Source organism: Alexandromys fortis, unplaced genomic scaffold, assembly GCF_014885135.2.
Source record: "Alexandromys fortis isolate MF-2015 unplaced genomic scaffold, M_Fortis_MF-2015_v1.1 scaffold_349, whole genome shotgun sequence".
Taxonomy (NCBI): Eukaryota; Metazoa; Chordata; class Mammalia; order Rodentia; family Cricetidae; genus Alexandromys; species Alexandromys fortis.
In genome coordinates, this window is record NW_026068216.1 from 59,500 (window position 1) to 71,673 (window position 12,174).

The 12,174-nt window shown below is 48.7% G+C and overlaps 2 protein-coding genes across 6 annotated transcripts in view; one reads left to right on the forward strand and one right to left on the reverse strand.

Annotated features, from left to right (window-relative positions):
* Positions 1-3,009, reverse strand: part of Ogfod3 (2-oxoglutarate and iron dependent oxygenase domain containing 3) — a 27,039-nt gene extending 24,030 nt beyond the window's left edge. For both annotated transcript variants that reach the window (XM_050130426.1, XM_050130427.1), the window contains exons 1-2: positions 2,869-3,009; positions 1,440-1,657 (exon numbers count right to left, since the gene is read on the reverse strand). In XM_050130426.1, the coding sequence (XP_049986383.1) occupies positions 1,440-1,657; positions 2,869-2,942 (292 nt within the window). In that variant the 5' untranslated portion in view covers positions 2,943-3,009. The remainder of the gene's footprint in view (positions 1-1,439; positions 1,658-2,868) is intronic.
* Hexd (hexosaminidase D) overlaps positions 2,942-12,174 on the forward strand; it is a 14,318-nt gene continuing 5,085 nt past the window's right edge. For 3 of the 4 annotated variants that reach the window (XM_050130420.1, XM_050130422.1, XM_050130423.1), the window contains exons 1-6: positions 3,080-3,211; positions 4,164-4,310; positions 6,851-6,960; positions 8,802-8,889; positions 9,852-10,016; positions 11,875-12,058. In XM_050130420.1, the coding sequence (XP_049986377.1) occupies positions 4,227-4,310; positions 6,851-6,960; positions 8,802-8,889; positions 9,852-10,016; positions 11,875-12,058 (631 nt within the window). In that variant the 5' untranslated portion in view covers positions 3,080-3,211; positions 4,164-4,226. Of the gene's footprint in view, positions 3,212-4,163; positions 4,311-6,850; positions 6,961-8,801; positions 8,890-9,851; positions 10,017-11,874; positions 12,059-12,174 lie in introns of all 4 variants that reach the window. The other variant, XM_050130421.1, reaches the window with a different exon arrangement.

The window sequence follows — 12,174 nt, forward strand, 5'->3', positions numbered from 1 at the left end:
TTATTTGTTCAATAAAGAAGCCGACTAGCCAATAGCTAAAAAGGATAATAAGCTCAGACAGGAAAACCATACCAAGGACACTGGGAAGAAAAAGGGCGGAGCCAGAGGAGTTGCCAGGAGATGCTCCAAAACAAGTTGGAGGATAGGTAAAGCCACAAGTCACATGGCAATATGTAGAATAATAGAAATGGGTTAAGTTGTAAGAGTTAGCTAGTAACAAGCCTAAACTATTGACCAAGTATTTAAAATTAATATTGAGTCTTCATATGGGTTATATGGGAACTGGTGGTGGTGGGGAGTCTGCCTACAAGACCCAAAAGCTACAATTTATCTGGGGGGTACAAAGAATTCAAGAAAGCAGCAGTCCAAGAAGGCCTGCACCCCACAGGATCCATCAGGCCCAGAGGTGTGTGTTCCCCAGGGTGCTGACTGTCCTCACCTGATGCTGTGGCCCTGACTCTGTGGCTCCTTCTCTATTGCTCCAGGGCTCCATTCTATAACCAGCTGGCTGCTCCTTCCGGCCTCAACCAGGGCCATAGGTGGAGCTGCAGAGCTGTGACCTGGGATGATGTTCTTCCCATCACACTTTCTGGGCGTTCCTTACCATCACCTTGGTCTCTCACGTGTCATCCTCATCTTTCTGGAACTCTTTTTTACATTTATTTATTATTATTAGTTATTATTATTACATTTATTATTTAGAGGTCAGAGTTGGTTCTCCTTACTCTTGATTCTCTTCTACCATGTGGGTTCAGGATATTGAACTGAGGCCATTGACTTGGTATTACGTACTTTTAATTGCCAAGCCATCTTGCTGACCGTTTCTCACCCTGGTAATCCTGTTACTTCTCTGCACACCGCCTCTGGGCACAGAAGCTTGTTGAGATGCTGTCTATACCAGAGTGCACCAGAGGGTAACCCTGAACTCTCTTTACTCTCCAACCCAGTGTGGGCTTGCCTACCTGGGAAGGGAAAATTCATCTCTGCCCAAATATACCATTTTTCAACCGATTCCAGTTGTAGCAAAAAGCGATGTTGAATTTCATTTCTGTCCCTTTGACCTTGTGTATATCTGTGTGTGTGTGATTGCAGGTGCCTGCAGAAGAAGGAGGGGCTGAATCTCCTGAAGATGGAGTTACAGGTAGTTGTGAGCTGCCTGTCAAAGGTGCTAGGAACTGAACTCAGGTCATCTGGAAAAGCAACAAGTTTTCTTAAATATGAGCCATCTCCACCATACACTCTTTTTTCTTTTCTTTCTTTCTTTCTTTGGTTTGATTTTTTGAGGTTTCTCCTGGCTGTCCTGGACAAGGCTGGCTTTGAACTCACAGAGATCCACCTGTCTCTGCCCCTCAAGTGCTGGGATTAAAGGTGTGCAGCACCACCGCCCAGCTTGTTTTTCCCGACCAGTCACTCTTTATTAAGAAACCTGTGGCACATACCTTCAAATCTCCGGTGACCATCATAGTCCTCCGAGCAGGGAACCTCAATGAACCTGCCCTCTAGGACCTCACCACGACGGGCCAAGACTTCAGCCACATCATCATTGGTCCCCAGACTACTCCAGAGCAGGAATGTGATCAGAGCAAGGCCGACTCCAAGGGCCACAGTCCTCAACCATGTCCTCTGTGACTCCTGAGGCAGCCGCTCCTTCTTGGTGCTGAGAATAGAAAACACAACCACTGAATGCAGCTATCTCAGTAAGCGTGCCGATCAAAACCACAAGATGTTCAACACTGACCCCTGATCAAAGTGGACGGACCCCTATCAATCTTGAGATATTGCCGGGACCCATGGGCTGATTATGAAGTAGGTAGTGGGAAACAGGAATATCCACCTGGGTCTACAATCCACCCAGCAGATCAGGGTGCCCATCAGACCTCGCCACGCCCCTCACCTGAGGTTCCGCCCCTCAGAGGAGCTTCCCAGGCTGAATGCGGCCTGTCTCCTCGGATCAGACAGGGCTGAGCACCGGCTTCAATGGACAAAATACGTGGGTTGACCATTGACACCTCCTGCCCAGCCCACAGAGTTCCCACCTGGAGGATTGCCACGATCTCTACCCTCCTGCATCTCTCTTTGATTGCCCCACCCCAAGCACGTGTCTCTACAAGAATACATGTGCACTTGAACCAACTTGCACGAATCAAATCCACTTAACTCGAATCATAAATCTGGGGCCAGAAACAGCACAAAAGAATATCAGAAATGATGTATAAGTTAAGATGCCCCTATGACCCAGTTCTGCGTGGTCTGTGTCTCTACAGATCTCTGTGTATAACTGGGATATATGCGTAGTGCTGTTCATGAAGGTCTCACGGGCCATAGGTCTTGAAATACACGCGGAGTTGTCAAGAGCTAGGTCCCTGTCCCCAAAGGCTCCATCCTTTGGATTCAGGTATAAGTTTGTCAGAGGCCCACAAGATCAGTTTCGGGCAGGTGAAGTGTGAAAGGCCGGGATGAGGTAACCAGCAGACATGTGGGGAGATGGGACGTGTACACACAGCAGAAGGGAGTTATAAAGGCCCAGAAATACCCACTCGTGAGAGAAACCTGCTCACTCAAACCCACTCCAAGGATGAAGCCCCCTGTGGTCAGGGTCCGCAGAGCTCCTTGGTGGGCAGCCACGCGGACATCCCACCGTGGGATATTTGCAGCAGAATACTCCAGACCACGCGCTCTAAGTCACGCCCGCCTGATCACACAGCAGTAGGGCTGGACCCATCCCATACCACGCCGGCTAGTCGTGACCACGCTCACACCCGCCACGCCCACCCCCCCACCAGGCTCCGCCCCCGGAGTAACCACGCCCACACGCCACCAGTCAGGCCCCGCACGCTATTGCGCGCGGCCTCCCGCGGTCCTCGCTACCTGTTCGCGCGCCGGCGCTCGGCTGCACTACTTCCCTCGGGAACTCTGGGTGGTCCCCTCCGCTGAGGCGCCATTGGGCCGAACCGCCGCGGAGCCAGGAGGGACACGAGAGCCGCTAAACCCGGGGCAACAGCCGCGACAGCGAGCGCGAGGCGGACGCGGTGCGGGGACGCGGGAGCGACGCGCTCGGCCCTCGGCCGGCTCGTGGCCAGACGTGAGCAATCGGAGGCCGAGTGGGGGGAGGGCGTGGCCTTCTTGGCCCTGGGCGCCACTGCTTGGGGGCGCCTTTGGAGGTCCGCGACCCCTCGGAGCGGTGCCGAGCAGTGCTGAGGCTCCGGCGTGGGTGAGTCAAGCCCGCAGCCGGACGGTGGGCTGTACCAGGATGGCCTGTCTCCCACGGCCGCCAACGTCTTCCCCTAAAGTTGCACTGAGAATCCGGTCAGGGACTTTGAACTGCCAGTCCTGCCTCTTGGACAAGTATTTCCTGGCTGCGAGTGGGCGGGGCGGGTCCCCTAAGGCTTTGAGTCCTTGCACAGGACCAGCAGGTGAAATCGTGGAACTGAATGCACCATCTCCTTTCCTTTATAATCCTTTGTGGTTTTGTAAAAGGTATACAACTGTTTCTTTAAGTTCCTGGCAGCTTCAGTATCATCCAGAAATTAATTTTAATGCAAACCACACTTAGCTCCGGCATGTGTAAAGCTTATTCCCTTTTCAAATTATTATTATCCCCAGGGCTTCTGGCATAGGGAGCAAGTGCTGTACCATGGAGCTAGCCACACTTCCTATCCCGCCCCCCAAATTATCATTGCCTTGTGTTTCCAGTATTAGGAATTGAACCTAAGGCCTTATGCATGCTGGACAAGTGTTGTATCACTAAACTATATCCCCGGACTTTGTTTTGCTTATTAATATAGAGACAGGGTGTCATTAAGTTGCCAAGGCTAACTTTGACTTTCCTTTATAGCCCAGGCAAGCCTTAAACTTCCATTGTTCCCTCCTCGGGTGGGGGTGGAGTGGGAAAGGTGTTACAGGTGTTTGCCACTGCTGGGCTTGCAGAGTTTTGGTTGCTATAAATCATAATTATCTCACAAGGAAATCAATGGTTTTCTATTTGGGGGCAATACACAAATACTGTATTTGAATACGGAGATAAACTTTTCGGTTTATTTTCATATTAGTAAAATGAGTTTCCTCTGGTGTAGTAGAGCAAAACTGGCTGTTATCAGAACTGAAAAAGAAAGGGGGAGGGGCTGCCTCTGCTCCTGGGTTGTAACTTGAGCTCTGTCCACCAGGAAGAAGACCCACATGAAGATCCTGCTATAGTAGTTAACAACAACAACAACAAAAATACCAACATGTCACGTGCCACGCCGTTTAAGATGAGATTCGTTCATTTGGACCTTAAGGGAGCACCTCCGAAGGTTTCGTACCTCTCTGAGGTAAGGACTCCATTTGCCTCTAGATAAGCACCTTTTCCTCTGTGACAGTGGGCACTGGTGACATAACCGTGGGGACCCTGGATCAGGCAGGGCAGCGACAGAGCATAGATTTTTCTTTTCCTCCCATTGCCCCTCAAAACCAGACAGAACAACCAGGATGGCACAAAGAACAGAAGAAACCACGATGTCTTTGTTGGGACTGAATTGTATCCACCAGAAAGAGAAATTCAAGTCTTAACACTTAGTGCCTGTACAGTGACCTGACCTAAAAACAGTCCATAGAGAATTGGCCAGTTAAGATGAGGTCATACTTGATTTCTATGAGTCTGAATAAAAAAGGTGGATTAAGGGGCTGGAGAGATGACTCCATGTTTGAGAGCACTGGCTGCTCATGCAGAGGACCCAGGTTCAATTCCCAGCACCCACATGGCAGCTCATTCCTGCCTGTAATTCCAGTTTCAGAGTATCCCACACCCTCACTCAGACATGCAGGCAAGACTCTAATGCACATGAAATAATAAAATAAAAAAAAGACACATTTGCAGGCCAAATACCAACACACATAAAAACTAAATGAATAAATAAATAAGAGTTACTTTTTTAAAAGGTGAATTATATGTTTTGGGGAAGCACACTATACACTTACCCATGTGTGTGCATGGGGAGATCAGAGGTCAACAGCAGATGGTTCTCTCTATCACTATATTTTTGGCGGGCAGGAACAGGACCTCTCACTGAACCTGGAACTCACCATTTCAGATAAACCCCATAATCTGCCTGTCTCTACCCTGCCAGTGCTGGGGTTACAGGCATACACCCCCATGCCTGGCTTTTACATAAGTGTTGGGGATCTAAACTCAGGTAGAAGCGGAGGGTTTAGACACGGGGAAGAGGAAAAGACACGCAAGAAGGACACCTGTGACAACAGAAGCAGAGACGGGAATGATAGTCACAGATCAGTGAACATGAAGGGTAGTTTTAACTACAGTAGGAGACAAGAAGGATGTCCTGCTACTTCCTGGCCTCCAGAACTATGAGAGAAAATTCTGTTATTTGAAGCTATTTCATGTGTGAACAGATCTTACAACCGTCCTCGAATAACAATACATTCTTCAACATGAACATAGTAGCACTTATCTGTAATCCCAGTACTGGAGAAGTAGAGGCAGGAGCTTCAGAAGATGAAGGCCAGCCTTGATCCTGAACTATGTGAGACATCGTCTCAAAAAAGAGGTGGTGCTTGGCAGTGGTAGTAAAGACCTTTAATCCCAGCATTTGGGAGGCAGAGGCTGGTGGATATCTGTGAGTCTGAGGCCAGCCTGGTCTATAGAGCTAGTTCCAGGACAGGCTCCAAAGCTACAGAGAAACCCTGTCTTGAAAAAAAAAAAAAAAGGAAAGGAAAGGAGGAAGGAAAAGAAAGTGAGGAAGAAAGCAAGCAAGCAAGGTGGTTCCTGACAGACCAGATCCTAGCACTTAGGAGGTGGAGACAGGAAGGTCAGTTCAAGGTCATCCTCAGCTACACAGTGATTTTGAGGCCAGGTTTTACTACATGAGAGCCCCTGTTTCAACTCATATCACACCCTTCCTACTGAAAAGGGGAGAGGAAGGAACAAGGAGATCTCTGACTCAGTAATCCTACTGGCATGCAAGCTGCAGTGACTCGGGCAGTGCCTCCCGGGAAGAAGGTCCATGGAGGTCTGGCCAGTGCCATCTGAACTCCTGTCAGATGTGCCCCCTCTGGTGCCATTTTGGAAATAGTCTTGCCCAGAGAATGAAGCCTGGCTTTTAAAGACATGGTCAGCGACATGACTCAGTGGATAAAGTCCCTTGCTACTAAACCTGACAACCTGAATGTGATCCCTAGGCCCCACAGCTGGAAGGAGAGAACCAACTTCTGCAAGGTGTCCTCTGACTGTACTCAGGGTCTGGTGTGTGTGTCCCCATACATACACATATATCCACACACACATAGACAAATGCAGTATTTTTAACTTGACTGTAGCTAACGACCAGCTTCAGGAAAATGGAAAGTAGATTTGCTAAGGGACATTTGAAAATGCAATCAGACACAGAACAAATGTTGGTGATTTTTAGAAAATAAATTTGAAATTAAAACACAGTATTTGTTATCAGTGAGAGGCTGATACAGGAAGAGGCAAGTGTGGGCTTCATAGTTCTAGATCAGCCTGGAGTGCAGTATGATACCCTGTCCCAAAATAACATCATATAAGTAGGAAGCAAAGACAGTCAGATCTCTGTGAGTTCCAGGACAGTGAGCACTGTTTCACAGACAGACCCTGTCTTGAAAAACCAAAAATCTGCTCAAGGGGCTAGTGAGTCCTGCCAACCTGATGACCCTTTATAAAGGAAGAAGAAAACCATGTCCCCAATTCTCTGATCTTCACATAGGCACTGTGCCCTCCCCTTAAATGAATATCAGTTCCTATCCCTCTCCAGAACATAGAAAGGAAAAAGGTGCACATTCAGCTAAGTCCTTCGTTGTTCAGATTGCCGTGTTTTTAACCCCTGTTTCTCTCCAGGTGTTTCCCCTATTCCACGCACTCGGTGCAAATGGTCTCCTCATTGAGTATGAAGACATGTTTCCCTATGAGGGCCGCCTGATGCTGCTGCGGGCCAAACATGCGTACAGGTATCAGAGCTAGCAGAGGGTCCCCAGAGGGCGTGAGGGCCTCTAAGAAGGATGGCTTGTGCAGAACTGTGGGTGGGTAATTGGAGTCTAATAGCTTACATTCCTTTTCTGACTTTCTAAGCATATGTCTTTATATAAGTTGGTTACAAAATTAAACATGTAGCCTGGTGTGGTGGCTGACACCTCTGCTCCCAGCACTTGGGGGGCTGAGATAGGATGATTGTTGAAAATCAAAGGTCAGCTTTGGCTGCAGAGTGAAATCCTGTCTCAAAAACAAAGCTGGCAAGGCAGTGGTGGTGTAGCATGTAATCCCAGTGCTTGGAAGGCAGAGGCAGGTGGATCTCTGTGAGTTCGAGGCCAGCCTGGAACTACAAATTGAGTTCCCGGATAGTCAGGGTTTTTACACAGAGAAAAAAACAAACAAACAAAATGGTGTATACAGGTAAAACACTCATACCAAAAAAATTTTTTTATTTAAGTAAAACATGGAGTGCCTGGAGGGGTGTCTTTGTGTTTAGGAGCACTTCTGCTTTTACAGAGGGTCTGGGTTTGGTTCCCAGGACTCACGTCATGGCTCACAACCACTTGTAACTCCAGGGAATCCAGTGTTCTCTTCTAACTTCCTCAGGTTCCCACAGGCACATGGCACACACAGAACGTGAGCACACACACTCACACACATGCAGGAAGTATTTTTTAGGTAAAGCATACACATTAAAGGTGGTCAAGAAGCATTTAAAAGAGAGAATGAACACCTGCTCTGACCCCATGGGGCAGCTGGAACTGGGCTGCCTTTAAGGCCACAATTGGATTTTTTTCTCATGTGTTTATGTGTCTGTCTCGTGTGTGTGTGTGTGTGTGTGTGTGTGTGTGTGTGTGTGTGTGTGTGTGTGTGCAAGTACATGTGGAGGCCTGACATCCCAAGACTTTATCACTCTCCACTTTATTTGTTGAAGCAGCATCTTTGGTTGAATCCAGAACACACCATTTTGGCTAATCTGGCAAGCCAGCTTGCTCTGGGATTGTCTGTCTGTGCCTTCTGAGCACTGGGATTAAAGATGGACCTCCATGCTCACCCAGCACTTACCTGGGTCCAGGGATCTGAACTCTAGTTCTCTTGCTTATGCAACAGGCATTTCAACCACTGAGTGATCTCCCCAGCTTCTCACAGTTTGATTTGAACCTTGGAATGTATAGGCAGGTGGGAAAATACTAAGCCTCTTACAGAAATCAAGATTAAAACAACTTTCAATGTCATTCTAGTTACTGAGTTGGTGAAGCCGGGGATGTAACTCAATGGTTGAGTGCTGGCCTAGCATACACAAGGTATTGGGTTTGATCCCAAGCAGAGGGTCGGGGGGTATAGATGTGGTCATTGCTGATTCTTTAGTTAGGCATGGAATAACTGCCTATGCTAGTCTCGAATGGCCCAGGTAGGAGCATGGACTGCCATCCTGTTTCAAAAAGTCCCAAACAAGCCAAAGGCCATGTTCTGTGACTGTGGGAAGTAACCACCATGCTCGAGGGCAGTATGGCTCTGGGTGTCCAGTTCCCCAGTGCACCTGCACATGGTGCAGGTTTGCCTGCTCGCTGTGCTTTGCTGAGTTCCAAACAGTGAATATTTGTCTTTCAGAGTAAAATAAAATCGGGGTGAGGGGGCTGAAGGGACCCTTTCTTAGGTTAAGGCTATATAAAAGCAGGTGAGTAGTTAATTTTGCTCCTGGGCCAGTCTGTCAACCCCTGTTGTGCAGGATGACCCTGTGACCAGTCCGTTTAAGATGCAAAGGGGCGGGGAAGGACTGGCTGGACTGACACAGGCCTCTGTGCTCTTATCACTCCAGCCCCTCTGAAGTTGCGGAGATCCTGCGCCTGGCCAAGCTCAATGAGCTGGAAGTGGTTCCCTTGGTGCAGACATTTGGACACATGGAGGTGAGCGGGAGGAGTGAAATTTCTGGTGTGGGTGTGGGTGTCAGAGACTGGGCTTGGGCTCCAGTGTGAGGCAGCAGGGCCTGACAGGATAGGCATAGGCCTGCCGCCTGAGCCCCTCTTCTCAGCAGCACCAGCCTGTCACTTTTGGTCAGGGAAGCTCTGCTAGGAAGAAAGGAAGGAAGCCTTGCATTTTCTGCTTGTGTCTTTTTACCAGTATTCAAAATTATTTCTCATATGTAAGACAACTGAGAAGCAAACCTGGTGTTGATTTAATGGCTTGTAGGATGCAGTTGCAGTCATTCCTCTACAATAAAATTTAAAAAGAGAAAAGGACTGGAGGGGCTGGAGCTGTTAAGATCACTGCCTGCTCCTCCAGAGAACCCAGGTTTGATCCCAGTATGCACAAGACTGCTCAAAACTGCCTGTGACTCCAGTTCTAAGGGATCTAATGCCCTCTTTCTGGCCTCATAGTCTCTAGACATGCGTGGTCCACAGACCCCTAACCCTAACAAGCAAAACACCCATGTAAGTAAAAAGAAGCTAGAGATATAGCACAGCTAGAGATACTAGTAAGTCATCTAGTAAAGTAACTTATTTAGCACATGCAAGGCCTTGCGTTAAAGTCCCAACACCAAGGAGACTTAGAAGGAGGAGGAAGGAAGGAGAGGGGAAAAGGGAGAGGGAGGCAAACAGGGAAGGGAGAAGGGAAGAGGCTGATGAGGAACCAGCTAGAGGGTTTAGAACCCAGCTCAAGCAGAGTTAGAGGCTACTGCCCTGCAGGCTCTCAAGCTGTCTCAGCTGCAGCCATCTGCAAGAGACAGGAGTCACCCTTGCAGGCCACCCCGCTGGCCCTCAGGCACACTGTCAGTTAAGCAACATAAGCTTGGGACTCTTGCCAGGGACATCATGGGGACCAGGGTCCTTAAGCACCAGCTCCCCCCCCTCTCCTTGTCTCTCCATAGTTTGTGCTAAAACATGCAGCATTTGCACACCTCCGTGAAGTGGCTCTCTTCCCCAACACCCTGAACCCTCATGAGGCTGAGTCGCTAGCACTGGTAAAAGATATGATTGACCAGATTATGGGGCTGCACAGGGGTGCCCGGTGGCTCCACATTGGCTGTGATGAGGTGAGTACCTTCACTCTCAAGGTCTGCAACCTCTTTTCTTCAGACACCTTGTCCCCTGTCATGGCTTCTTTCTTTTCTTTTTTCTTTTTTTTTTTGTATTTATTTTATGTGTATGGATATTTTGCCTGCATATATGTCTGTGTACCATGTCTGTGTGTGCCTGGTGCCCTCAGGGGCCAGAAGAGGGTGTCAGGATTGCCTGGGACTGCAGGTGGCTATGAGCCACCCTGTGGGTGCTGGGAATCAAAGCTGGGTCCTCTGGAAGAGCTTCCAGTACTCTGAGCAATCTCTCCAGTCCCCTTTGTTTTCTTTTGGTTTAATTTAAAAATTTTTGAGATACAGTTTTATTACATTATCTAGGCTGGTTTGAACTTTTGATGCTTCTGCCTCAACCTGCCAAACAATAGAATTACAGGTGTGTGCCACTGTGCCAGGAACTATGGATTCTTTTAAATAGAGAAATAGTCCAAACACTAAAGAATAAAGGCGGGGATCGCCAAGGAGATAACCCTAATTAGGAGCCTGTCGTAGATGGTGTCTCTGGAGAGGAGTGTCACCTGGCATAGGCAGTCCTACACAGAGCCCAAGTAAGGACCCCACATTCCACATGTCACTACTGTCCAAAGGGACAGACTTCTTTACTTCCTCCTCCTCCTGCAGGGACAGAGCCAGTCCCAGCCGTGAACAAATCCATGCCCTTTCAGACTGTTCTAGCAAAAGAAATGCAGCTTGAGGTGTTGAGAGGAGAAAGTGTTGTTATGTTTGGATCTTGTTCCCCTGGTGTCTCTGTGGTGTGTCCTCCTACCTAGCCTGCCCAGCGGCTAGTCTCTACCCTTTCTCATCTGGCCAGATTCCAGATGTGGGCAGTGCTGGAGGAGCTCTGAGACAAAGACCACAGCCTGGGTTTGTAGGCAGTCAACTCTGAGATTTCCTCCACACGCCCCACCCTCGCCACGAGACAGGGTTTCTCTGTAGCTTTGGAGCCTGTCCTGGAACTTGCTGTAGACCATGCTGGCCTCAAATTTACAGAGATCCTCCTGTCTCTGGCCTCCCAGTGCTGGGATTAAAGGCATGTGCCACCATTACCCGGCTGAGATTTCCTCTTTTAAAAGGAAATTAGAGCTGGACATGGTGGCTGACACCTATAATCCCAGCACTTGGAGGCTAGGGTAAGAGAATTGCCACAGATTTGAGACCAGCCTGGGCTACACAGCTTGGGCTGTGGTATCTCAAAATAAATCTGAAAGTAAGATTTGAGGATACACACTTGAAACCCAGCACCTTACAGCATTGAATTACAAGCCAGCCTGGGCTACAGGAAATCCTGCCTCCAAAAAGAAGAGGAGGGGGCTCGAGCACTACTGCTCTTCCAGAGGACCTGGGTTCGATTCCCAGCACCCACATGGCTGCTCACAACTTGTGTAAGTTTAGTTTCAGGGGATCTGACATCCTTGCACAGACATACATGCAGGCGAAACACCAATGCACACCAAATAAAAAAACAAAAAGAGGAAAAGGAGCAAAATACAATCCATAATCTGTGTGTGAAGCCCTGTCTCAGAAAAAAAAATATGTATGTACATTTCACAGATGGAATCACACCACATGTTGCCTTCTGTGTCTGGCTTTTTCATTCCCATTGTGAGTGCAGGACAAGTCCCATCAACATCATCACCTGTGTCAGGAATAGCCATGGCACAGTGGGACACATCCATCCACTCTTCACTGACCTGAGCAAAGCTGCTGTGAACCCAAGAGTGAATCTTCCTTTAGAGACCAGGGAAGCTGAGCTCCTTCTTAGTCTCCTCTGTCCAAAGGATGGCAGCAGACGCAATCCCATGCTGTTTCTTCCTCCTAGGTCTACTACTTGGGCGAGGGGGAGACCTCAAAACAGTGGCTACAGCAGGAACAGAACAGCCTTGCAAAATTGTGTCTGTCCCATGTGCAGGCAGTAGCCAGCCATGTGCTGGCACAGCACCCTGGCACAACACCCTTGGTGTGGGATGACATGCTACGGGACATCCCCCAGGAACAGCTGAAAGGTTGGCAGGGCCTGGTGGATGGGGGCTTACATGTGGCTGCCCAAGACCTCAAGTCCCAGAGGCCTTGGAAATGAGCTCTTAATGTGTGTGCTCCAGCGAAAATGCTGGGTTTAATC